We start from the raw sequence: 24,205 nt of genomic DNA on the forward strand, positions 1-24,205 counted from the left end.
AGAAGAAAGGAAGAAGCATGGGAAGAAGCGTAGGCTGTGGGAGAGCTGGGAAGGGGAGGGAAAGGAGGGAGAAGGCAAGGATACCTGGAATTGGAGAAGCCAATGTTCATACCGCTGGGGTGTAAACTACCCAAGCAAAATATGAGGTGCTGCTCCTCAATTTGCGGTGGGTCTCACTCTGGCAATGAAGGAGGCCCAGGACAGAAAGGTTGGATTCGTCCCTTCCCACCCGAACCACCCCCTCCCCTGGTACTTTCCCTTGAAACCACAGGAAATGCCACACTTGTCGCTTTACCTCCCCCCCTCGACTCCATCCAAGGATCCAAGCAGTCTTTCCAGGTGAGGCAGAGGTTCACCTGCACCTCCTCCAACCTCATCTATTGCATCCGCTGTTCTAGTTGTTAACCGCTCTACATCAGTGAGACCAAGCGCAGGCTTGGCGATCGCTTCGCCGAACACCTCCGCACAGTTCGCAATAAACCAACCTGATCTCCCGGTGGCTCGGGCACTTCAACTCCCCTCCCATTCCTCCTCCACTCCCTTGGTATATGGGGTTCCACAGGGCTCAATTTTAGGGCCCCTGCTCTTCTCTCTATACCTACTTCCTCTGGGCTCAATTTTAAGAAGGCATGGCATCTCCTTTCACTTTTACGCAGATGATAGCCAGTTATATATGCCACTCAGGAAAGCAGACGACTATTCTCTAAAATCACTTCTGTCTTGTCTTGAGGACATTAAGTCCTGGATGGCCTTAAACTTTCTGGGACTTAATGAAAAAAAGACAGAGGTGATTTTGTTTGGCCCCAATGGCTGCCGTGAACCTCCCTTTGTTGACTTGGGTCTACTGGCATTGTCCGTAAAGCCAACAGTTTTAAACCTGGGTTTTAGGATGGACGGTGATTTTAAACTAGATAAACAAATAGGCGCGGTGGTTAAGTCCAGCTTCTTTCACCTAAGGAAGCTGGCAAAGGTGAAGCCCATCCTCGAGCGGCAGCATTTTGAAACAGTAATCCATGCCTTTATTACATCTAGGCTGGATTACTGTAACGCACTCTACCCTGGAGTCGCACGAGCTTCATTGGCTCGTCTCCAGCTGGTTCAAAATGCTGCCGCTCGCCTTTTGACCGGAACTCGAAAGAGGGAGCACATTACGCCAATTTTGGCCTCCCTTCACTGGCTCCCAGTGCACTTTCGAGTTCATTTTAAAATTCTTTTATTTGTTTTCAAATCGTTGAATGGGCTCGCCCCGCCTTACCTCTCTGAGCTGCTCCACCTATATGCTCCTGCCCGGTGCCTCAGGTCAGCTGATCAGCTGCTCCTTGAGGTACCACGGTCTAAGCGGAAGCTCAGAGGGGATAGAGCCTTTTTTGTTGCTGCTCCGGCACTTTGGAACACCTTGCCGTTGCACATCAGACAGGCCCCCTCACTGTCCATCTTCAAATCCTCCCTAAAAACTCATTTTTATTCTCTGGCTTTCGACACTGGCTGAGACATTGCTCCTGTTCTTAGTGCTTTTAATGTCTTTTAATTTTTACTGTTTTTAGTCCTTCGTTTTACGGTTTTTAATGGTTGTAATAACTTTTTGTCCATGAGTTCTCATGTACAGCACTTTGTGGCAACTGCGGTTGTTTAAAGCGCTTTATAAATAAAGTTTATTATTATTATTATATTATTCCGAATCCGATCTTTCTGTCCTGGGCCACCTCCATGGCCAGAGTAAGTCGCACTGCAAATTGGAGGAGCAGCACCTCATATTTCGCTTGAGTAGTTTACACCCCAGTGGTGTAAACATCGACCCGAAACATCACCTATTCCTTCGCTCCATAAATGCGTAGTCAATTGGCATCCGTGGTTGCAAAAGGTGCAAATCCACATTACAGGTTGAAAAAATGTTAACAGCTGAAAATCTGAAGTGTACCAAATGCTCAAAGTCTGAAAGAGATTAGCAGTTTGGGATCCTCAAAGTATTCCTATATGGATTATAAACTGCTACTTTTGTACTGTTTTGAAAATGAGATTGGAACGTGAAACATAAAACATGTTCCCGATGTTGGGGGAGTCCAGAAACAGGGGCCACAGTATAAGAATAAGGGGTAAGCCATTTAGAACGGAGAAGAGGAAACCATTTTTCTCACAGAGAGTTGTGATTCTGTGGAATTCTCTGCCCCAAAGGGGCAGAGGCCGGTTCTCTGGATACTTTCAAGAGAGAGCTAGATAGGGCTCTTAAAGATAGCGGAGTCAGGCGATATGGGGAGAAGGCTGGAACGGGGTACTGATTGTGGATGATGAGCCATGATCACATTGAATGGCGGTGCTGGCTCAAAGGGCCTACTCCTGCACCTATTGTCTAGTACTGGACAGGAAAAAGGCCCGCAATGCCAAACAAGATAAATAAATCTCATCCGTCTGGACATGATCCATACTCCTCCATTCCCTAAATATCAATGTGCCTATGTGAAAGCATCTTAAATGCCGTTATTGTACATGCCTTCACCACCCTCCTGGCAGCATGTCCTGGGAACCTATCATTCTCTGTAAAATAAACCTGCCTTGCACATCTCCTTTAAACTTTGTCCCTTCACCATAAAATATGGCCTCTAGTCTTTGACATTTCCATCCTGGGAGAAAAGGTTCTGTCTGTTTACCCTATCTATGCTTCTCATAATTTTATATATTTCCATCAGGTCTCCTCTGAACCATTCAAGAGAAAACAACCTAAGTCTAACCAACTTATCTTGCAAATATCCTGTAATTATTGCTGATTATGTATATACTCATGGAAAGGAACTTCATTTCTATCCAGTTTAATTATTCGTAGTAAAGTTGCCTTTGTCTTTAGGGCAAATGCTGTTTTTCAGGAATCATAATTACCAAATATTTATGCATCTTGTCTAATTTTAAGAAGTTCTTAAACAACATTTGGTCATAGAAACATAGAAAATAGGTGCAGGAGTAGGCCATTTGGCCCTTCGAGCCTGCACCGCCATTCAATATGATCATGGCTGATCATCCAACTCAGTATCCTGTACCTGCCTTCTCTCCATACACCATGATCCCTTTAGCCACAAGGGCTACATCTAACTCCCTCGTAAATATAGCCAATGAACTGGCCTCAACTACCTTCTGTGGCAGAGAATTCCAGCGATTCACCACTCTGTGTGAAAAATATTTTCCTCATCTCGGTCCTAAAAGATTTCCCCCTTATCCTTAAACTGTGACCCCTTGTTCTGGACTTCCCCAACATCGGGAACAATCTTCCTGCATCTAGCCTGTCCAACCCCTTAAGAATTTTGTAAGTTTCTATAATATCCCCTCAATCTTCTAAATTCTATCGAGGACGCCGAGACTATCCAGTCTTTCTTCATATGAAAGTCCTGACATCCCAGGAATCAGTCTGGTGAACCTTCTCTGTACTCCCTCTATGGCAAGAATGTCTTTCCTCAGATTAGGAGACCAAAACTGTACGCAATACTCCAGGTGTGGTCTCACCAAGACCCTGTACAACTGCAGTAGAACCTCCCTGCTCCTATGCTCAAATCCTTTTGCTATGAATGCTAACATACCATTCGCTTTCTTCACTGCCTGCTGCACCTGCATGCCTACTTTCAATGACTGGTGTGCCATGATACCCAGGTCTCGTTGCATCTCCCCTTTTCCTAATCGGCCACCATTCAGATAATAGTCTACTTTCCTGTTTTGCCACCAAAGTGGATAACCTCACATTTATCCACATTATACTGCATCTGCCATGCATTTGCCCACTCACCCAGCCTATCCAAGTCACCTTATAACCATATAACAATTACAGCACGGAAACAGGCCATCTCGACCCTTCTAGTCCGTGCCGAACATGTATTCTCCCCTAGTCCCATATACCTGCGCTCAGACCATAACCCTCCATTCCTTTCCCGTCCATATAACTATCCAATTTATTTTTAAATGATAAAAACGAACCTGCCTCCACCACCTTCACTGGAAGCTCATTCCACACAGCCACCACTCTCTGAGTAAAGAAGTTCCCCCTCATGTTACCTCTAAACTTCTGTCCCTTAATTCTCAAGTCATGTCCCCTTGTTTGAATCTTCCCTACTCTCAGTGGGAAAAGCTTATCCACGTCAACTCTGTTTATCCCTCTCATCATTTTAAAGACCTCTATCAAGTCCCCCCTTAACCTTCTGCGCTCCAAAGAATAAAGCCCTAACTTGTTCAACCTTTCTCTGTAACTTAGTTGCTGAAACCCAGGCAACATTCTAGTAAATCTCCTCTGTACTCTCTCTATTTTATTGACATCCTTCCTATAATTAGGCGACCAAAATTGTACCCCATACTCCAGAATTGGCCTCACCAATGCCTTGTACAATTTTAACATTACATCCCAACTTCTATACTCAATGCTCTGATTTATAAAGGCCAGCACACCAAAAGCCTTCTTTACCACCCTATCTACATGAGATTCCACTTTCAGGGAACTGTGCACAGTTATTCCCAGATCCCTCTGTTCACCTGAATTCTTCAATTCCCTACCATTTACCATGTACGTCCTATTTTGATTTGTCCTGCCAAGATGTAGCACCTCACACTTATCAGCATTAAACTCCATCTGCCATCTTTCAGTCCACTCTTCCAACTGGCATAAATCTCTCTGTAGACTTTGAAAATCTACTTCATTATCCACAACCCCACCTATCTTAGTATCATCTGCATACTTACTAATCCAATTTACCACACCATCATCCAGATCATTGATGTACATGACAAACAACAGTGGATCCAACACAGATCCCTGTGGCACCCCACTAGTCACTGGCGTCCAACCTGACAAACAACCATCCACCATTACTCTCTGGCATCTCCCATTCAGCCACTGTTGAATCCATCTTGCTACTCCACCATTAATACCCAACCATTGAACCTTCTTAACCAACCTTCCATGAGCAACCTTGTCAAAGGCCTTACTGAAGTCCATATATACAACATCCACTGCTTTACCCTCATCAATTTCCCGAGTAACCTCTTCAAAAAATTCAAGAAGATTAGTCAAACATGACCTTCCAGGCACAAATCCATGTTGACTGTTCCTAATCAGACCCTGTTCCTAATCAGACCCTATCCAGATGTTTATATATATTATCTCTAAGTATTCTTTCCATTAATTTGCCCACCACTGACGTCAAACTAACAGGTCTATAATTGCTAGGTTTACTCTTAGACCCCTTTTTAAACAATGGAACAACATGCGCAGTACGCCAATCCTCCAGTACTATTCCCGTTTCTAATGACATTTGAAATATTTCTGTCATAGCCCCTGCTATTTCTACACTAACTTCCCTCAATGTCCTAGGGAATATTCTGTCTGGACCTGGAGACTTATCCACTTTTATATTTCTCAAAAGTGTCAGTACTTCCTCTTCTTTGAATCTCATAGTTTCTATAGCTACTCTACTTGTTTCCCTTACCTCACATAATTCAATATCCTTCTCCTTGGTGAATACCGAAGAAAAGAAATTGTTCAATATCTCCCCCATCTCTTTTGGCTCTGCAGATAGCTGTCCACTCTGACTCTCTAATGGACCAATTTTATCCCTCGTTATCCTTTTGCTATTAATATAGCTGTAGAAACCCTTTGGATTTACTTTCACCTTACTTGCCAAAGCAACCTCATATCTTCTTTTAGCTTTTCTAATTTCTTTCTTAAGATTCTTTTTACATTCTTTATACTCCTCAAGCACCTCATTTACTCCATGCTGCCTATAATTATTGTAGATCTCCCTCTTTTTCCGAACCAAGTGTCCAATTTCCCTTGAAAACCATGGCTCTTTCCAATTTTTACTATTTCCTTTCAACCGAACAGGGACATAAAGATTCTGTACTCTTAAAATTTCACCTTTAAATGTACTCCATTTCTCTTCCACATCTTTCCCATAAAACAAAATGTCCCAATTTACTCCTTTTAAATCCTTTCGCATCTCCTCAAAGTTAGCTTTTCTCCAATCAAAAATCTCAACCCTAGGTCCGGTTCTGACCCTCTCCATAATTATATTGAAACTAATGGTATTGTGATCACTGGTCCCGAACTGTTCCCCAACGCATACCTCTGCCACCTGACCCGTCTCATTTCCTAACAGGAGGTCCAGCACCGCCCCTTCTCTAGTAGGTACTTCTATGTATTGCTGCAAAAAACTATCCTGCACACATTTTACAAACTCCAACCCATCCAGCCCATTTACAGAATGTGTTTCCCAATAACCTTGCAGCCTCCTAGCATCCTCCTCACAGCTAACACTGCCCCCAGCTTCGTGTCATCCGCAAACTTGGAGATGTTGCATTCAATTCCCTCGTCCAAATCATTAATATATATTGTAAATAGCTGGGGTCCCAGAACTGAGCCTTGCGGTACCCCACTAGTCACTGCCTGCCATTGTGAAAAGGACCCGTTTACTCCTATTCTTTGCTTCCTGTCTGCCAGCCAGTTCTCTATCCACATCAATACTGAACCCCCAATAACGTGATATTATTATAGTTGTCTGTAGAAGAATATATTCCCTATGAAAGTCCAAGCATTTATGGAAGACACCAACATTTCCTTCTCCAGAACGTAGGCAAAAGATCAGAAGAAAAACTTAGGGCATCTCTACTCATATGGATTGGCTCCTTTTTGAAGATGGTTAGCTATTGTAGCAGGAAGCAGAACCACACTCTAAAGATTGAGCACTAAATGAAATCTGCCTGCTTTCCTCTGCATTGGGAGAACAAAAGTTAATCTGCTGCTGTTTGTTTCAAGCGTTTTCTGTTTTTTAAATATCAGAATTAGTTTTTATTTTTTTTATTTACTCCTGCTTAATGTTCTGTGTGTGGTGATGTAAAGACTAATGTCATCCGTAGTCTTAAGAAAAATGAATGTTACAAATGCTATGCTCACAACAATTATCCAACAACTTCTAAATTGCCCCATATATTTTCAGTTGTGTCTGTTTGGTAGGGTTATTGCTGCGTCTTGAACTCTGCTGCAATACATTCTCAATTCGTGAGCTAACGTTAATTTTAACATTGCCTGTCTCCGTCCCACAGGGAGGTTTCTGATCTTGTTCTCATTGATCCAATCCCTGAAGAACTATTTATGGAAGATGTATGGTTGCAGTACTGGTAAGTAAATATACCAACAATTTCAATTAATGCACCCATGTGGAATTAAACACCAGCAAAACTGATGTTTATTTCTGACGTGCTTCTTTAATAAAACATGATTTAAAAAAATTTAGAGTACAGGCATAGAAAAAAAATCATGTAAGCTGTTATTTATTGACTTTCCTATGTCAGATTGTATCATAGAAACATAGAAACATAGAAAATAGGTGCAGGAGTAGGCCATTCGGCCATTCGGCCAATTCAATATGATCATGGCTGATCATGAGACGGATCAAATTAGTTAAATGGATAGTAAGGAATGTGGTAGGAAAGAAAGAATTAAATGCGATGGAATCGCTGACTTGAATATGAAAATACATTTAAAAATAAAACCAAACGGATGTGACAGGAGCAAGGAAAAATAAATTGAAAAAAATGATCAAAAATCATGCTTCTTAATTGAGGAATAAATATTTTTAGAAATTAAAAATTCTAGGAAAGTGATCTCTCCATATCTAATTGAAGGAGTTAGAGATTAAAGTGGTAGGAGTATAATATGGTTGACAAGATCAGTACACCAGCTAATGAGTAGAGTTTTTGAACTTAGCAAAGGATAATCTAAAACTTGATAAAGAGACAACTAAATACGAGTTCAAACTACCAAGAGATATGAAAACCAACTGCTGTGAGGAAAAGAGGAGTGAAAGTAATATTTCCAAAGTGGCATAAGGAGTGGAAGGTTTGCTAAATCTGTATATGTTTTCACAATGGAAGATACAAAGATTTGACAAATGTGGCCAGAAATGTTGATGGTTAAATAATGAATATACGTTGATGGAATTAAAACATCACATCAAGGACTTCTGAATTTAGAGCTCATTTCTCATAGAGATGGTTAGGATCTATTTGAGACAGTGATGTAGCAATGTTACAAAATTTTGAGATTTAAAAAATCAAGTCCATAAAAAGAAGTTTAATTTGACACCTAATTCACTTTCATATCTTCAGTATTAAAAAAGTTATGGCCATTTTCATACTCGGAAATTAGCATCTTGTTCCCTATTGCTTTTCCATTGACTTAACACAAAAGCTGTGATCGAGAACATTTAAAAGCGGATAACTTTCTTAAAATTTAAGAGAACTGAAATATATTTTCAGTTATTGTAGATTGAAGCATTCTGAAACAAATATGAAACAATCTTACTTAGATTACTTGAAATTAAAGCATATAATTAGTTAGTTACCTAATTGTAGCTAATTACAAAATTCAATTACTAGATCTAAACATCTATCCATTTCTTAAGAAAAGATTAACATTTTTAAATAGCCTAAGTGTCCAAATAACATTCACACAAGAATTCACAATATAACATGATTTTTAAATCCCATTGTCATGAATCTATAGGCCAAATGGAAGGAATTTAATGTTTAATTCCCGTATTTAATTCCCATTTAAATCATCTTGCGAGTGGGTTTTTGTGGAATGCGATCGATTGGAACGTTGTGGTTGCAGTGAATTTGAATCCCATATCGGCAGGAAAAACACTGCCGGTTCGTATGGGGCCATAATCGCATTTTCGCCAAGGAAATTTTGATTAAAGTCATCCTAAGAAGCAAGTGTATATGTAAAATAAACGACTTCACTTATGTTTTGTCCTCTACGTGAGATCCATCCCATTGTCGGCGTTGACGGCGTTAGAAGTCGCTTTTTTACTTTACTCCATCCATTAAATTGTCCCGCGATTTAAAAAAAAAACTTCCGAGAATGCAAGTCGGAACGATTTTTCAGCATCAGCTAGCCGCCCGAGAAAATATATCTCGGACAGGCAGGAGAAAACGGCATTTTAATCCGCCCTCCCCCTCAGAGGCACCAAAGTCGCGCACACGGCCAGTGGCAGAACTGCAGCGCCGCTGAAGGTAAGTATTGTAACATGGTTACAGTGATGGTGGAAACTTGTTAGCATTTTTCATGTCTTTCATTCTTTGTCCAGACACTGCTGTAGAGGAGTGCAGTGTGTAGGAAGGAACTGCAGATGAGGGTTTATATCAAAGATAGACACAAAGTGCTGGAGCGACTCAGCGGGTCAGGCAGTATCTTTGGAGAAAAAGGATGGATGACGATTTTGGTCGGTACCCTTCTTCAGACTTTCAGTATACTTCCAGTTTGGTCTTCACTGATGGGTTGTTGTTGATTGAAACCATTTTATTGTGTTTGGATATAACAGCTGTAATCTTTGCAATGGGCAAGTCAGCATTGTGACAGATTGCTGGTAATTAGGTTCAGAGACACAAAGTGATCAACAAACTCCAGTATCACATCATCAGTGTGAATTGATAGTGACAACGGTTCACATTTGTCTTCATGATTCTAATAATCAATAAAAATCCTCTACAGAGGTGAAAGAATATGTCCTTCAGCTGCCAGAGATGTTCCTCCAGAAACTGGACCAGATTCTTGTCAGAGAATTACTCCTGCTGATGATGCTGGCTTGGCTCTTGGGTGGGCAAGGGCAAAGAGCTTTCCATTAGTTCTCATGTATAAACGGTCAGCTGCAATGGATGGTCTGAGAGATGAGACAACGGCATGGGAAGAATATGCCAGAAAATGTGGGTGGCAGAACACAACCCTGCTTGACCCTCGTGTTGTCACAAATGGAACAGATCACACTGAGCAGCTTTGGCAGGCAGCCAACCATCTTTGACAATTTGTATTAGTAGCCTCTGATCACACAATTGAATGCCTTGTTCGGATTTAGTGAGGACAATGTGTACCGGTCGTCTTTGTTCACGGTACTTCTCTTGTACCTGCTGCATGGTAATGTCTTCCTGATTCCAAAGCTCTGGGAGATAAAGTATTTCAGTCACGATCTGCATGTGGCCCAGAGTATCAGAATCACACACTTAAACCTCAACAAAAAATGGAAAAGCTAAAAATACTCATCAAGGTAGATAATGTCTATGAAGAGAGAAAATCAGCTAACCTTTCAGATCAGTGAACTGAATTAGAAAAAATGACCAAAACACTGGTGTGACCACAGCTACAGTGTACAACTTTGGGCATCATGCTTCAGAAAAGGATGTTGTTTTCCAAATTCTGATGAAGGATCATTGACTTGAAATATGTATATATATTTCTCTCTCATTAGATACTGCTTAACATGAAGAGAATTTGAATATCTGTGGATATCTGATTTTATTTCAGATTTCCACCATTTGTAGTCTAGATTTTACTTTTTTAGCTCTTTTCTTTTTTGGTAGCCCGATTACCTTTTGACTATTTTATGTCATTATGGACAGGTTGTTTTTTTCCCCTGACTATCCTCAGCAGTCTACAGTGTTTTCTCTAGATTAGATGACTTATTCCACATGTAGAGCGGGCAACTAGGAGTTCCTCCTGTATTAGTTTGTTACTGCAAACTACCTGCATCTAGTTTTTCTGAGGCTCCAGCAGCATTATCTTTCTGGAGAAAGACCAAAGTAAAGTACCAATTTAGTTTGTAGAAATGAAGAAATACACCAAAGATTTATACCAAAGATAGACACAAAGTGCTGCAGTAACTCAGCAGATCAGGCAGCATCTCTGCAGAAAAAAGATAGGTGATGTTTCGGGTTGGGACCCTTCTTCAGACACCCTGGTAGGCCGATTGGTGGATAGGGAAGTTGTGATTTAAGAACGATACAAAGGGTGATGAGAGTGTTGGTAGAAATTACTAACAACCCAGCGGTATAAACGTTGATTCTTTCATTGTAAGTAACTTCTGCCAACATTCCCCTTCCCTCCCACCTTTCCCCTTGCCCCCTTTCTCCACCTGGCTCATTTAACCAGTTCCACAGTTCACCACGCTACATCCTTCTTGAGATCGCACCTTCCCTAGCCAACATTGGCCTACCAGGGCGCAATCCTATCTGAAGTCATTTGTGTTCAGCTCTGATTGGTCCTGGTGTCTTCTAGCCTCTAGCTCATCACCCCCCCCCCCCCCACCACCACACACACACCCTACTTTCAGTCTGAAGAAGGATCTTGTCCAGAAACATCATCTATCCTTTTTCTGTAGAGATACTGCAATTGGGTGCTTGAGGAGTATAAGGAATGTAAAAAGAATCTTAAGAAAGAAATTAGAAAAGCTAAAAGAAGATATGAGGTTGCAAGTAAGGTGAAAGTAAATCCAAAGGGTTTCTACAGCTATATTAATAGCAAAAGGATAACGAGATTAATTGGTCTATTGGAGAGATAGAGTGGACAGCTATCTGCAGAGCCAAAAGAGATGGGGGAGATATTGAACAATTTATTTTCTTTGGTATTCACCAAGGAGAAGGATATTGAATTATGTGAGGTAAGGGAAACTAGTAGAGTAGCTATGGATACTATGAGTTTCAAAGTAAAAGAAGTACTGACACTTTTGAAAAATATAAAAGTGGATAAGTCTCCAGGTCCTGACAGGATATTCCCTAGGACATTGAGGGAAGTTAGTGTAGAAATAGCCGGGGTTATGACAGAAGTATTTCAAATGTCATTAGAAACGGGAATAGTCCCCGAGGATTGGCGTACTGCGCATGTTGTTCCATTGTTTAAAAAGGGTTCTAAGAGTAAACCTAGCAATTATAGACCTGTTAGTTTGACTTCAGTGATGGGCAAATTAATGGAAAAGATACTTAGAGATAATATATATAAGCATCTGGATAAACAGGGTCTGATTAGGAACAGTCAATATGGATTTGTGCCTGGAAGGTCATGTTTGACTAATCTTGAATTTTTTGAAGAGGTCACTAGGGAAATTGATGAGGGTAAAGCAATGGATGTTGTCTATATGGACTTTAGTAAGGCCTTTGACAAGGTTCCTCATGGAAGGTTGGTTAAGAAGGTTCAACTGTTGGGTATAAATTACTAGAATGTTGCCTGGCTTTCAACAACTAAGTTACAGAGAAAGGTTGAATAAGTTAGGTCTTTATTCTCTGGAGCGCAGAAGGTTAAGGGGGGAATTGATAGAGGTCTTTAAAATGATGAGAGGGATAGACAGAGTTGATGTGGACCAGCTTTTCCCTTTGAGAATAGGGAAGATTCAAACAAGAGGACATGACTTCAGAATTAAGGGACAGAAGATTAGGGATAACATGAGGGGGAACTTCTTTACTCAGAGAGTGGTAGCGGTGTGGAATGAGCATCCAGTGGAAGTGGTGGAGGCAGGTTCGTTGGTATCATTTAAAAATAAATTGGATAGGCATATGGATGAGAAGGGAATGGAGGGTTATGGTATGAGTGCAGGCAGGTGGGACTAAGGGAAAAAAGTTGTTCGGCACGGACTTGTAGGGCCGAGATGGCCTGTTTCCGTGCTGTAATTATTATATGGTTTTATGGTTATAAATGCAGGAGTAGCAAGATGGATTCAACAGTGGCTGAATGGTGAGACGCCAGAGGGTAATGGTGGATGGCTGTTTGTCGGGTTGGAGGCAGGTGACTAGTGGGGTGCCTCAGGGATCTGTGTTGGGTCCTTTGTTGTTTGTCATGTACATCAATGATCTGGATGAAGGTGTGGTAAATTGGATAAGTAAGTATGCAGATGATACCAAGATAGGGTGTGTTGTGGATAATGAAGAGGATTTCCAAAGTCTACAGAGTGATTTAGGCCATTTGGAAGAATGGGCTGAAAGATGGCAGATGGAGTTTAATGCTGATAAATGTGAGGTGCTACACCTTGGCAGGACAAATCAAAATAGGACGTACATGGTAAATGGTAGGGAATTGAAGAATACAGTTGAACAGAGGGATCTGGGAATAACCGTGCATAGTTCCTTGAAGGTGGAATCTCATGTAGATAGGGTGGTAAAGAAATTTTTTGGTATGCTAGCCTTTATAAATCAGAGCATTGAGTATAGAAGCTGGGATGTAATGTTAAAATTGTACAAGGCATTGGTGAGACCAAATCTGGAGTATGGTGTACAATTTTGGTCGCCCAATTATAGGAAGGATGTCAACAAAATAGAGAGAGTACAGAGGAGATTTACTAGAATGTTGCCTGGGTTTCAACAACTAAGTTACAGAGAAAGGTTGAATAAGTTAGGTTTTTATTCTCTGGAGCGCAGAAGGTTAAGGGGGGACTTGATAGAGGTCTTTAAAATGATGAGAGGGATAGACAGAGTTGATGTGGACAAGCTTTTTCCTTTGAGAATAGGGAAGATTCAAACAAGAGGACATGACTTCAGAATTAAGGGACATAAGTTCAGGGGTAACATGAGGGGGAACTTCTTTACTCAGAGAGTGGTAGCTGTGTGGAATGAGTGGAATTAATACAATTCCATCACAGTGAAATTCCAAACACCTCCTCACTGTGATGGAAGTCTTATTTCTTCCCTGTCCTTTGTTCTTCTTCCACGGTCAGGCAGCCAAGCTGCAACGTTGAGGCGACCGGGGCTCCCAATGTTAAAGCCCCCGGTGGGCGATGGTAAGTCCCGCGACCGTTTAAGCCGCGCCGGGCGATTCAAACCCTCGATTCGGGCGGGAGAAGTTGCCATTGCAGGAGCTCCAAAAATCGGTCTCCCACCAGGGACCTGCAAGCTCCCGACTCCACTGTCCACAGGGCCCACGGCCGAAGCCCCTAAGCTCCGAAGTCGGGTCGCAGCCGCAACCGCAGCGCCGCCACAGCTCCGAAGTCAGCCGGCTCTACGGCTGGAGCCCTCAGGTCGATCTCGGTTGGAGGCCGCCAGCTCCACGATGTTAGGCCCAACGACAACGGGGACATGACAAGGGAAAAGTCGCGTCCCCTGTTCAAAGAGATTAAAACGTTTCTTCCACCCGCCTCCCACCCACCCACATATACACAGCTAAAATAAAATAAAAACCAAAAACATACTGTCTAACAAGACAAAAGAAAGAAAAAAAGACAGACGGACTGCAGATAGCCGCTGCCACAAGGCGCCGCCACTTCTGGAATGATGGTGTGGTTAACAAATTAAGCTGGTAGACACAAAGTGCTGGAGTAACTGGTCAGGCAGTATAACCATATAACAATTACAGCACGGAAACAGGCCATCTCAGCCCTACAAGTCCGTGCCGAACAATTATTTTCCCTTAGTCCCACCTTCCTGCACTCATACCATAACCCTCTATTCCCTTCTCATCCATATGCCTATCCAATTTATTTTTAAATGATACCATCGAACCTGGTGGAAACTATGAGGATCAAAGAAGAGGAAGTACTGACACTTTTGAGAAATATAAAAGTGGATAAGTCTCCAGGTCCGGACAGGATATTCCCTAGGACATTGAGGGAAGTTAGTGTAGAAATAGCAGGGGCTATGGCAGAAATATTTCAAATGTCATTAGAAACGGGAATAGTGCCGGAGGATTGGCGTACTGCGCATGTTGTTCCATTGTTTAAAAAGGGGTCTAAGAGTAAACCTAGCAATTATAGACCTGTTAGTTTGACGTCAGTGGTGGGCAAATTAATGGAAAGAATACTTAGAGATAATATATATAAGCATCTGGATAAACAGGGTCTGATTAGGAACAGTCAACATGGATTTGTGCCTGGAAGGTCATGTTTAACTAATCTTCTTGAATTTTTTGAAGATGTTACTCGGGATATTGATGAGGGTAAAGCAGTGGATGTTGTGTATATGGACTTCAGTAAGGCCTTTGACAAGGTTCCTCATGGAAGGTTGGTTAAGAAGGTTCAATGGTTGGGTATTAATGGTGGAGTAGCAAGATGGATTCAACAGTGGCTGAATGGGAGATGCCAGAGAGTAATGGTGGATGGTTGTTTGTCAGGTTGGAGGCCAGTGACGAGTGGGGTGCCACAGGGATCTGTGTTGGGTCCACTGTTGTTTGTCATGTACATCAATGATCTGGACGATGGCGTGGTAAATTGGATTAGTAAGTATGCAGATGATACTAAGATAGGTGGGGTTGCGGGTAATGAAGTAGAGTTTCAAAGTCTACAGAGAGATTTATGCCAGTTGGAAGAGTGGGCTGAAAGATGGCAGATGGAGTTTAATGCTGATAAGTGTGAGGTGCTACATATTGGCAGGACAAATCAAAATAGGACGTACATGGTAAATGGTAGGGAATTGAAGAATGTAGGTGAACAGAGGGATCTGGGAATAACTGTGCACAGTTCCCTGAAAGTGGAATCTCATGTAGATAGGGTGGTAAAGAAAGCTTTTGGTGTGCTGGCCTTTATAAATCAGAGCATTGAGTATAGAAGTTGGGATGTAATGTTAAAATTGTACAAGGCATTGGTGAGGCCAATTCTGGAGTATTGTGTACAATTTTGGTCGCCTAATTATAGGAAGGATGTCAACAAAATAGAGAGAGTACAGAGGAGATTTACTAGAATGTTGCCTGGGTTTCAGCAACTAAGTTACAGAGAAAGGTTGAACAAGTTAGGGCTTTATTCTTTGGAGCGCAGAAGGTTAAGGGGGGACTTGATAGAGGTTTTTAAAATGATGAGAGGGATAGACAGAGTTGACGTGGAAAAGCTTTTCCCACTGAGAGTAGGGAAGATTCAAACAAGGGGACATGACTTGAGAATTAAGGGACTGAAGTTTAGGGGTAACATGAGGGGGAACTTCTTTACTCAGAGAGTGGTAGCTGTGTGGAATGAGCTTCCAGTGAAGGTGGTGGAGGCAGGTTCGTTTTTATCATTTAAAAATAAATTGGATAGTTATATGGATGGGAAAGGAATGGAGGGTTATGGTCTGAGCGCAGGTATATGGGACTAGGGGAGATTATGTGTTCGGCACGGACTAGAAGGGTCGAGATGGCCTGTTTCCGTGCTGTAATTGTTATATGGTTATATGGTAATTGTGTGCTTTGGTCTTTTTTTGCTGTTATGACTGCAGGAACGTAATTTCGTTCAAACCTTGCTTGTTTGAATGACAATAAAGGGCAATTGAATTGAATTGAATTCTTCTGCGAATGGATTTCCTTTTGGGTTCCTGATCAGCTTTATTATTTTATATTGATATGCTTGAGAATATTTTTGGATGTTTTTGTTGTTTGCTGCAGAGCGATTGCTTCCACCAGCAGCTTATTACCAGAGATAATTATTTGGGCTAGGGTGAGCATGGCAGCCAAACGAAGAGTTGGGGACGCGATCTTTTTCCGTATCGTATCTCCGTCCGCACTACAGCCGAACATCGAGGAGTTGGCTGGAGACTGACTTCGGGAGCTCCAACCGAAGCCTGCAGGACTGAACATCGTGAGTTGGCGATCCCTTTGCCAGGGATCGACCTCTGAGCAACCGGGGGAGCCTGTGGACTTTAACATCACGGTGCTCGCTGTCCCTGGTTAGAGACCGACTTCGGGGGCTTCAAGCCGCTGGAGCTTCGACCGCCCCGACGCGGGAGCTATGATTAATGGCTGCGGGAGCTTCGATCGCCCCGACGGATGGTTCGACTGCCCCGACCGCGGGAGGAAATGAGGGAAGAAGATTCGACTTTAATGCCTTCCATCACAGTGAGGAATTTGGGGAATCCGCAGCGGTAGATGTTTCTTAACCTTTATTTAGTTGTGTCTTGTTGCTTTTTTAGTCTGGTAATTATGAATGTCATTGTACCTTAATTGGTACACGTGTCAATAAAGAACCTTTGAACACCTCTATAAGATCACCTCTCATCCGCCTACGCTCAAAGGAATACAGTCCTAGTCCGCTCAACCTCTCTCTACAGCTCAGGCGCTCAAGTCCTGGCAACATCCTCGTAAATCTTCTCTGCACTCTTTCCAACTTAACAAGATATTTCCTATAGCATGGTGACAAAAAAACAAACACAATATTCAACTGTGGCCTCACCTGCACCTTGTATAGCTATAACCACAACATTCCAACTTCTATAGACACAAAAAGCTAGAGTAACTCGACGGGTCAGGCAGCATCTCTGGAGAAAAGGAACAGATTAAGTTTTGGGTCGCGACCCGTCATCAGACTGAGAGTCAGGGGAAATGGAAACGAGAGGTATATAACCATATAACAATTACAGCACGGAAACAGGCCATCTCGGCCCTACAAGTCCGTGCCGAACACTTATTTTCCCCTAGTCCCATCTACCTGCACTCAAACCATAACCCTCCATTCCTTTCCCATCCATATAACTATCCAATTTATTTTTAAATGATAAAATCGAACCTGCCTCCACCACTTCCACTGGAAGCTCATTCCACACAGCTACCACTCTCCGAGTAAAGAAGATCCCCCTCATGTTACCCCTAAACTTCTGTCCCTTAATTCTGAAGTCGTGTCCTCTTGTTTGAATCCTCCCTACTCTCAATGGGAAAAGCTTATCCACGTCAACTCTGTTTATCCCTCTCATCATTTTAAAAACCTCTATCAAGTCCCCCCTTAACCTTCTGTGCTCCAAAGAATAAAGACCAAACTTGTTCAACCTTTCTCTGTAACTTAGTTGCTGAAACCCAGGCAACATTCTAGTAAATCTCCTCTGTACTCTATTTTGTTGACATCCTTCCTATAATTGGGCGACCAAAATTGTACACCATATTCCAGAATTGGTCTCACAAATGCCTTGTACAATTTTAACTTTACATCCCAACTTCTATAATCAATGCTCTGATTTATAAAGGCTTGCACACCAAAAGCTTTCTTTACCACCCTATCTACATGAGATTCCACCTTCAGGGAACTATGCACAGTTATTCCTAGTTCCCTCTGTTCAACTGCATTCCTCAATTCGCTACCATTACCATGTACGTCCTATTTTGATTTGTCCTGCCAAGATGTAGCACCTCATACTTATCAGCATTAAACTCCATCTACCATCTTTCAGCCCATTCTTCCAAATGGCCGAATGGCCTACTTCTGCACCTATTGTCTATTGTCTTTCCTACATTGTCACGGCCACTTGATTTCGTACTCTGGGATGTAGATTGTCAGGCCCTGGGCAATTGTCAGCCTTTGGCCCCACTAATTTCCCTAACTTTAGCGTTTGACTGCACTGGGCCTGTACTCGTTGGAGTTTAGAAGAATGAGGGGGGACCTCATTGAAACGTACAGAATAGTGAAAGGCTTGGATAGAGTGGATGTGGAGAGGATGTTTCTACTAGTGGGAGGGTCTAGGATTAGAGGTAATAGCTTCAGAGTTAAAGAATGTTCTTTTAGGAAAGAGATGATGAGGAATTTCTTTAGTCAGAAGGTAGTGAATCTGTGGAATTCTTTGCCACAGAAGGCAGTGGAGGCCAAGTCAGTGAATACATTGAAGGCAGAGATTCTTGATTAGTACGGGTGTCAGAGATTATGGGGAGAGGGCAGGAGAATGGGGTTAAGAGGGAGAGGTAGATCAGCCATGATTGAATGGCGGAGTAGGCTTGATGGGCTGATTGGCCTAATTCTGCTCCTATCACATGATCTTATGATAATTTATTATTAAAATTGACTTCCTTCAGTTCCTCCCTCTTTGTAGATCTTGGGTTCCTTTATCTATTTTGGAGGTGATTTGTGTCATCTGTGTGAAGGTGGATCCAAAGCCATTTCTTTATTCCCATTTATAACTTCCCACAACTTCTCAGGAGCAATATAATTGTTTTCATTAACCTTTTTTCTGTTTAAGTATAGAAAAATATCAGTATGACAATAGAGCTTGTGAAGAGGGTTGACTGTTGTGGTAAGATGGAGCTAGTTGTTTTCATTATACATGCAGAACCCATTCATGTGTTCTCAGATGACGTCTACCATGTTGATGGGAAATAGGTGGGTGCCATAATTAGATCCTTGAAGGCCTACAATTTTGGTTGAGAATGCAATTGTCTCTCTGGTTAATATTGCAGAATATTGTATGCAAACAAGAAAGCTGGACATTGTGGAGAGACATTGGAAAAAGTGACCTAGTCATTATGCTGATGGCGGTAGAAAGCTTGTAAACAGATCGTTATGTTTCCAATGGTCAGGTCAGGAAGGATGTCATTTATGATTTTAGTTAGAGCTAATTTAGTGTTGAAACTACAATCAATTAATTGGGGAAAAATCAGATATCAACCTTTATCATCTCTGCCTGATCCCTCCACCAATTAAGTGTGTTACCTTATTTATTTTATGTAAGATTGTCGCAAGAGAATTTCATAAACACAGTTGGTTTTGACAGTATGTGTTACCCACGAGTGCACATGCCAAAGTGCTGTGGGGTTAAGAGTTTTGTTAAATTTAGAATTGAAAGAATCACTAAATTGATTTTGCTGCCTAACCCATTATTGTTTCCTTTTTAATTGTAAGTGGAGTTTCATCTCCAATGTTTGCATTGTGTTTGAGGGTAACATTTTAAACCAACAGATGTCAAACATGACGAACACTCATGATTTATGTAACTCAAGCTGTAATAAAATAAATGATTCATTCTTAGGACTGAGTAAGTGATTCATCTGCTTCTCTGTATACATTCCTCTCCCTTGCAGTTCGTCCTTACTTATTTTGAATATGACTTCTGGAGGTGACCTAGATGACAGTTGACTTTATCTGGACCTGGTGACCTTACCTGATCTCAGTCTATGAAATTAAGTTGATCTCTTGATTTTCTCTACATGGAATTAGGTAAAAAAACAAGATAAATTCCTTTGGTTTATGGACACTCAATTATAGTGTATCTTTGACAATCCAAACTTAAAATATAGGAATTGCTATTGTTTCCCTAGAAACAGGCATGACTCAAATGATGCAATTCAATTAAAAAAAAATATATATAAATAATATTTTTATTAGAAGCAGTGTACAGTAGTATAAACCGTGGCATATGACAACATACATTTATTGTACGTCTTCCATTTTAATTTTGACAAAAATGAAGTAGAAAAAGAGAAAAAGAGCAAGAAAGAGAGAATGTGAAAAAGCTAGTGTAAACCCCTAAACTACCAAAGAGTGTAGTCACAGAGTGAATAAGTAAAAACTTTAAAAAATATAAAAAGACAAAAACGAAAAATTAATAAAAATTTAAAAAGACCATACCTGCTTCATTTCTCACCACACCATCACCCTGTCCGTAAATCGGTTTAATTCCAAAGTTGTGTTGCACCATACTATGCTTGTAATTAATCAATGAAAGGAGACCATATCTTTAAAAATTGCTCTGATTTTCCTGCTTTAAATGAGTCTCATATCTTCAAGATGTAGCGTCTCAGACATGCTTGTGATACACATTTTAAGAGTTGGGGTAGATGCATTTTTCCAGAATTTAAGTATACGTTTTTTTGCCATAATCGAGGAAACGTCTTTGAAATATTGATAGCTCCTGCTATTCCAAAAATAATCAATTCTGTATGGGGGTCCAGTTTTATTTTTAATAATTTTGAGAAGATTTCAAAGATTCTTTTCCAAAATTTATGGAGTTTTATGCAAGAGGCAAAGGAGTGTGTAATAGTTGCTTCTTGAGATAGACATTTGTCGCAGATAGGAGATACATTTGGAAAAATGTTGTTCAGTTTAGTTTTTGAGTAATATAGCCTGTGTAGTATTTTAAATTGGATTAGAGTATGTCTTACATTAATCGAACAATTATGTATATATAGGAGATATTTTTCCCATCTGTCTTTGGGGATTTTTAGGCTTAATTCCTGTTCCCACTCTCTTCTAATTACATCTGACGATGGAATTTCTATATTTAGAAGGATATTGTACAAGTATGATATTAAATTATTTGACTGCATTTCTATTCATACCTTCATCTAATATATCTGGCAACAGAGTTTGGTATTCGTGGGTATATGTTTTCAAATAATCTCGAATTTGAAGATATCTAAAATATTGATTACCTTTCAAATTGTATTTCGACTGTAATTTCTGGAATGATAAGCGGTTTCCCATTTCGTACAAATCTCCAACCTTTTTAATTCCTAGTCTTTCCCAATGAATAAACGTTTTATCTATAATAGATGGTTTGAACGACGGGTTATTAGCTATCGGAGAAAGAAGAGATCGATTTCTTAGTTTAAGAGTAAATTTTACTTGTCTCCAAATTCGTAAAGTGCTGTGAATAATCAGGTTTTTCGTGTATATTGTGTTCTTCAACTTTATTGGGTAGAGAAGGATCCTCTCTCTCCATTACTAACCAATCTACCTGTTGACATGAATTATCCAGCCAGTGAATTACATTTTTAATATTCGCTGCCCAATAATAGTACAAAAAATTGGGGAGCGCCAATCCACCGATTTCTTTGGGTTTACATAGATGTTGTTTATGAATTCTATGTGATTTATAATCCCAAATAAAATTTGTAATAGGGGTGTATTATAGACCGCCAAATGGGGATCGAGAATTGGAAGAGCAAATATGTAAGCAGATATTAGTAGTAAGCACAAGGTAGTGATTGTGGGATATTTCAACTTTCCACACATAGACTAGGAAACACATTCTGTAAATGGGCTGGATGGTTTCGAGTTTGTAAAATGTGTGCAGGATAGTTTTTTGCAGCAATACATAGAGGTACCTACTAGAGAAGGGGCAGTGCTGGACCTCCTGTTAGGAAATGAGACTGGACAGGTGGCGGAGGTATGCGTTGGGGAGCACTTCGGGTCCAGTGATCACAATACTATTAGTTTCAATATAATTATGGAGAGGGTCAGAACTGGACCTAGGGTTGAGATTTTTGATTGGAGAAAGGCTAACTTTGATGAGATGCGAAATGATTTAAAAGGAGTGAACTGGGACATTTTGTTTTATGTGAAGGATGTAGAAGAGAAATGGAGGACATTTAAAGGGGAAATTTTAAGAGTACAGAATCTTTATGTTCCTGTTCGGTTGAAAGGAAACAGTAAAAATTGGAAAGAGCCCTGGTTTTCAAGGGAAATTGGACATCTTGTTCGGAAAAAGAGGGAGATCTACAATAATTATAGGCAGCATGAAGTAAATGGGGTTCTTGAGGAGTATAAGGAATGTAAAAAGAATCTTAAGAAAGAAATTAGAAAAGCTAAAAGAAGATATGAGGTTGCGTTGGCAAGTAAGGTGAAAGTAAATCCAAAGGGTTTCTACAGCTATATTAATAGCAAAAGGATAACGAGGGATAAAATTGGCCCATTGGAGAGACAGAATGGACAGCTATCTGCAGAGCCAAAAGAGATGGGGGAGATATTGAACAATTTCTTTTCTTCGGTATTCACCAAGGAGAAGGATATTGAATTATGTGAGGTAAGGGAAACTAGTAGAGTAACTATGGATACTATGAGTTTCAAAGTAAAAGAAGTACTGACACTTTTGAAAAATATAAAAGTGGATAAGTCTCCAGGTCCTGACAGGATATTCCCTAGGACATTGAGGGAAGTTAGTGTAGAAATAGCCGGGGCTATGACAGAGGTATTTCAAATGTCATTAGAAACGGGAATAGTCCCCGAGGATTGGCGTACTACGCATGTTGTTCCATTGTTTAAAAAGGGTTCTAAGAGTAAACCTAGCAATTATAGACCTGTTAGTTTGACCATGTACATCAATGATCTGGATGAAGGTGTGGTAAATTGGATTAGTAAGTATGCAGATGATACCAAGATAGGGGGTGTTGTGGATAATGAAGAGGATTTCCAAAGTCTACAGAGTGATTTAGGCCATTTGGAAGAATGGGCTGAAAGATGGCAGATGGAGTTTAATGCTGATAAATGTGAGGTGCTACACCTTGGCAGGACAAATCAAAATAGGACGTACATGGTGAATGGTAGGGCATTGAAGAATACAGTTGAACAGAGGGATCTGGGAATAACCGTGCATAGTTCATTGAAGGTGGAATCTCATATAGATAGGGTGGTAAAGAAAGCTTTTGGTATGCTAGCCTTTATAAATCAGAGCATTGAGTATAGAAGCTGGGATGTAATGTTAAAATTGTACAAGGCATTGGTGAGACCAAATCTGGAGTATGGTGTACAATTTTGGTCGCCCAATTATAGGAAGGATGTCAACAAAATAGAGAGAGTACAGAGGAGATTTACTAGAATGTTGCCTGGGTTTCAAATACTAAGTAACAGAGAAAGGTTGAATAAGTTAGGTCTTTATTCTCTGGAGTGCAGAAGGTTAAGGGGGGACTTGATAGAGGTCTTTAAAATGATGAGAGGGATAGACAGATTTGACGTGGGCAAGCTTTTCCCTTTGAGAATAGGGAAGATTCAAACAAGAGAACATGACTTCAGAATTAAGGGACACAAGTTTAGGGGTAACATGAGGGGGAACATTTTTACTCAGAGTGGTAGCGGTGTGGAATGAGCTTCCAGTGGAAGTGGTGGAGGCAGGTTCGATGGTATCATTTAAAAATAAATTGGATAGGCATATGGATGAGAAGGGAATGGAGGGTTATGGTATGAGTGCAGGAAGGTGGGACTAAGGGAAAATAATTGTTCGGCACGGACTTGTAGGGCCGAGATGGCCTGTTTCCGTGCTGTAATTGTTATATGGTAATCCTGGAATCAAGTTAAAAAAAAATATTTAGGTGGATATATCAGTATTGATTGAAATAAATAGAGAATTTATGGGAGGAAAATCATTTTTATGGCATTTATTCTGCCTATTAGAGACATCGAAAGTGCTTTCCAGAATAGATTTATTGTTTAAACCGAAGAGAGACCCAAAAGGCTGGAGTAACTCAGCAGGACAAGCAGCATCTCTGGAGAGAAGGAATGGGTGACGTTTCGGGTCGAGACTGAAGAAGCATCTCGACTCGAAACGTCACCCATTCCTTCTCTTCAGAGTTGCTGCCTGTCCCTCTGCATTACTCCAGCTTTTTGTATCTACCTTGTGACTTATATTTGTGTTTCTCTATTCTGTGTATTTTAAATTATTGTGGGTTTTGCTGAGCTTTCACTTTATGTCTTGGTGTTAGTCGACTACCAGAGTGAGCCCATTGCCAGCAAGCAGCACATGCCTGTAGTTTTTACACCAGTTCGATGCACCTTATGTCCTCAGATGTGGATGGCAAGTATGCCTCAGGAACTTTACTACGATGATGAGTTAGTTGCGTAGGCTGGTGGTGTGAACGGTGGAGAGAACTATGGGGTAAAGTTCTGTTCTCTGTTTGCCATTGTTCTGCTTTTTGCAACTTCTGTCATTTCATCTCTAGTCTTTGTCCAACCATCTGCGTATCGAACAACTCTCCTCATCTGTGTCGACCTAT

At 40.9% G+C, this 24,205-nt stretch overlaps 1 protein-coding gene across 2 annotated transcripts in view; it reads left to right on the plus strand.

Moving 5' to 3' along the window:
- Positions 1-24,205, plus strand: part of LOC116972495 — a 140,446-nt gene that overhangs the window by 50,437 nt on the left and 65,804 nt on the right. For both annotated transcript variants that reach the window (XM_033020276.1, XM_033020277.1), the window contains exon 7: positions 7,069-7,143. In XM_033020276.1, coding sequence (XP_032876167.1) covers positions 7,069-7,143 — 75 coding nt within the window. The remainder of the gene's footprint in view (positions 1-7,068; positions 7,144-24,205) is intronic.

This window comes from Amblyraja radiata, chromosome 4, assembly GCF_010909765.2.
Source record: "Amblyraja radiata isolate CabotCenter1 chromosome 4, sAmbRad1.1.pri, whole genome shotgun sequence".
NCBI classification, from domain to species: domain Eukaryota; kingdom Metazoa; phylum Chordata; class Chondrichthyes; order Rajiformes; family Rajidae; genus Amblyraja; species Amblyraja radiata.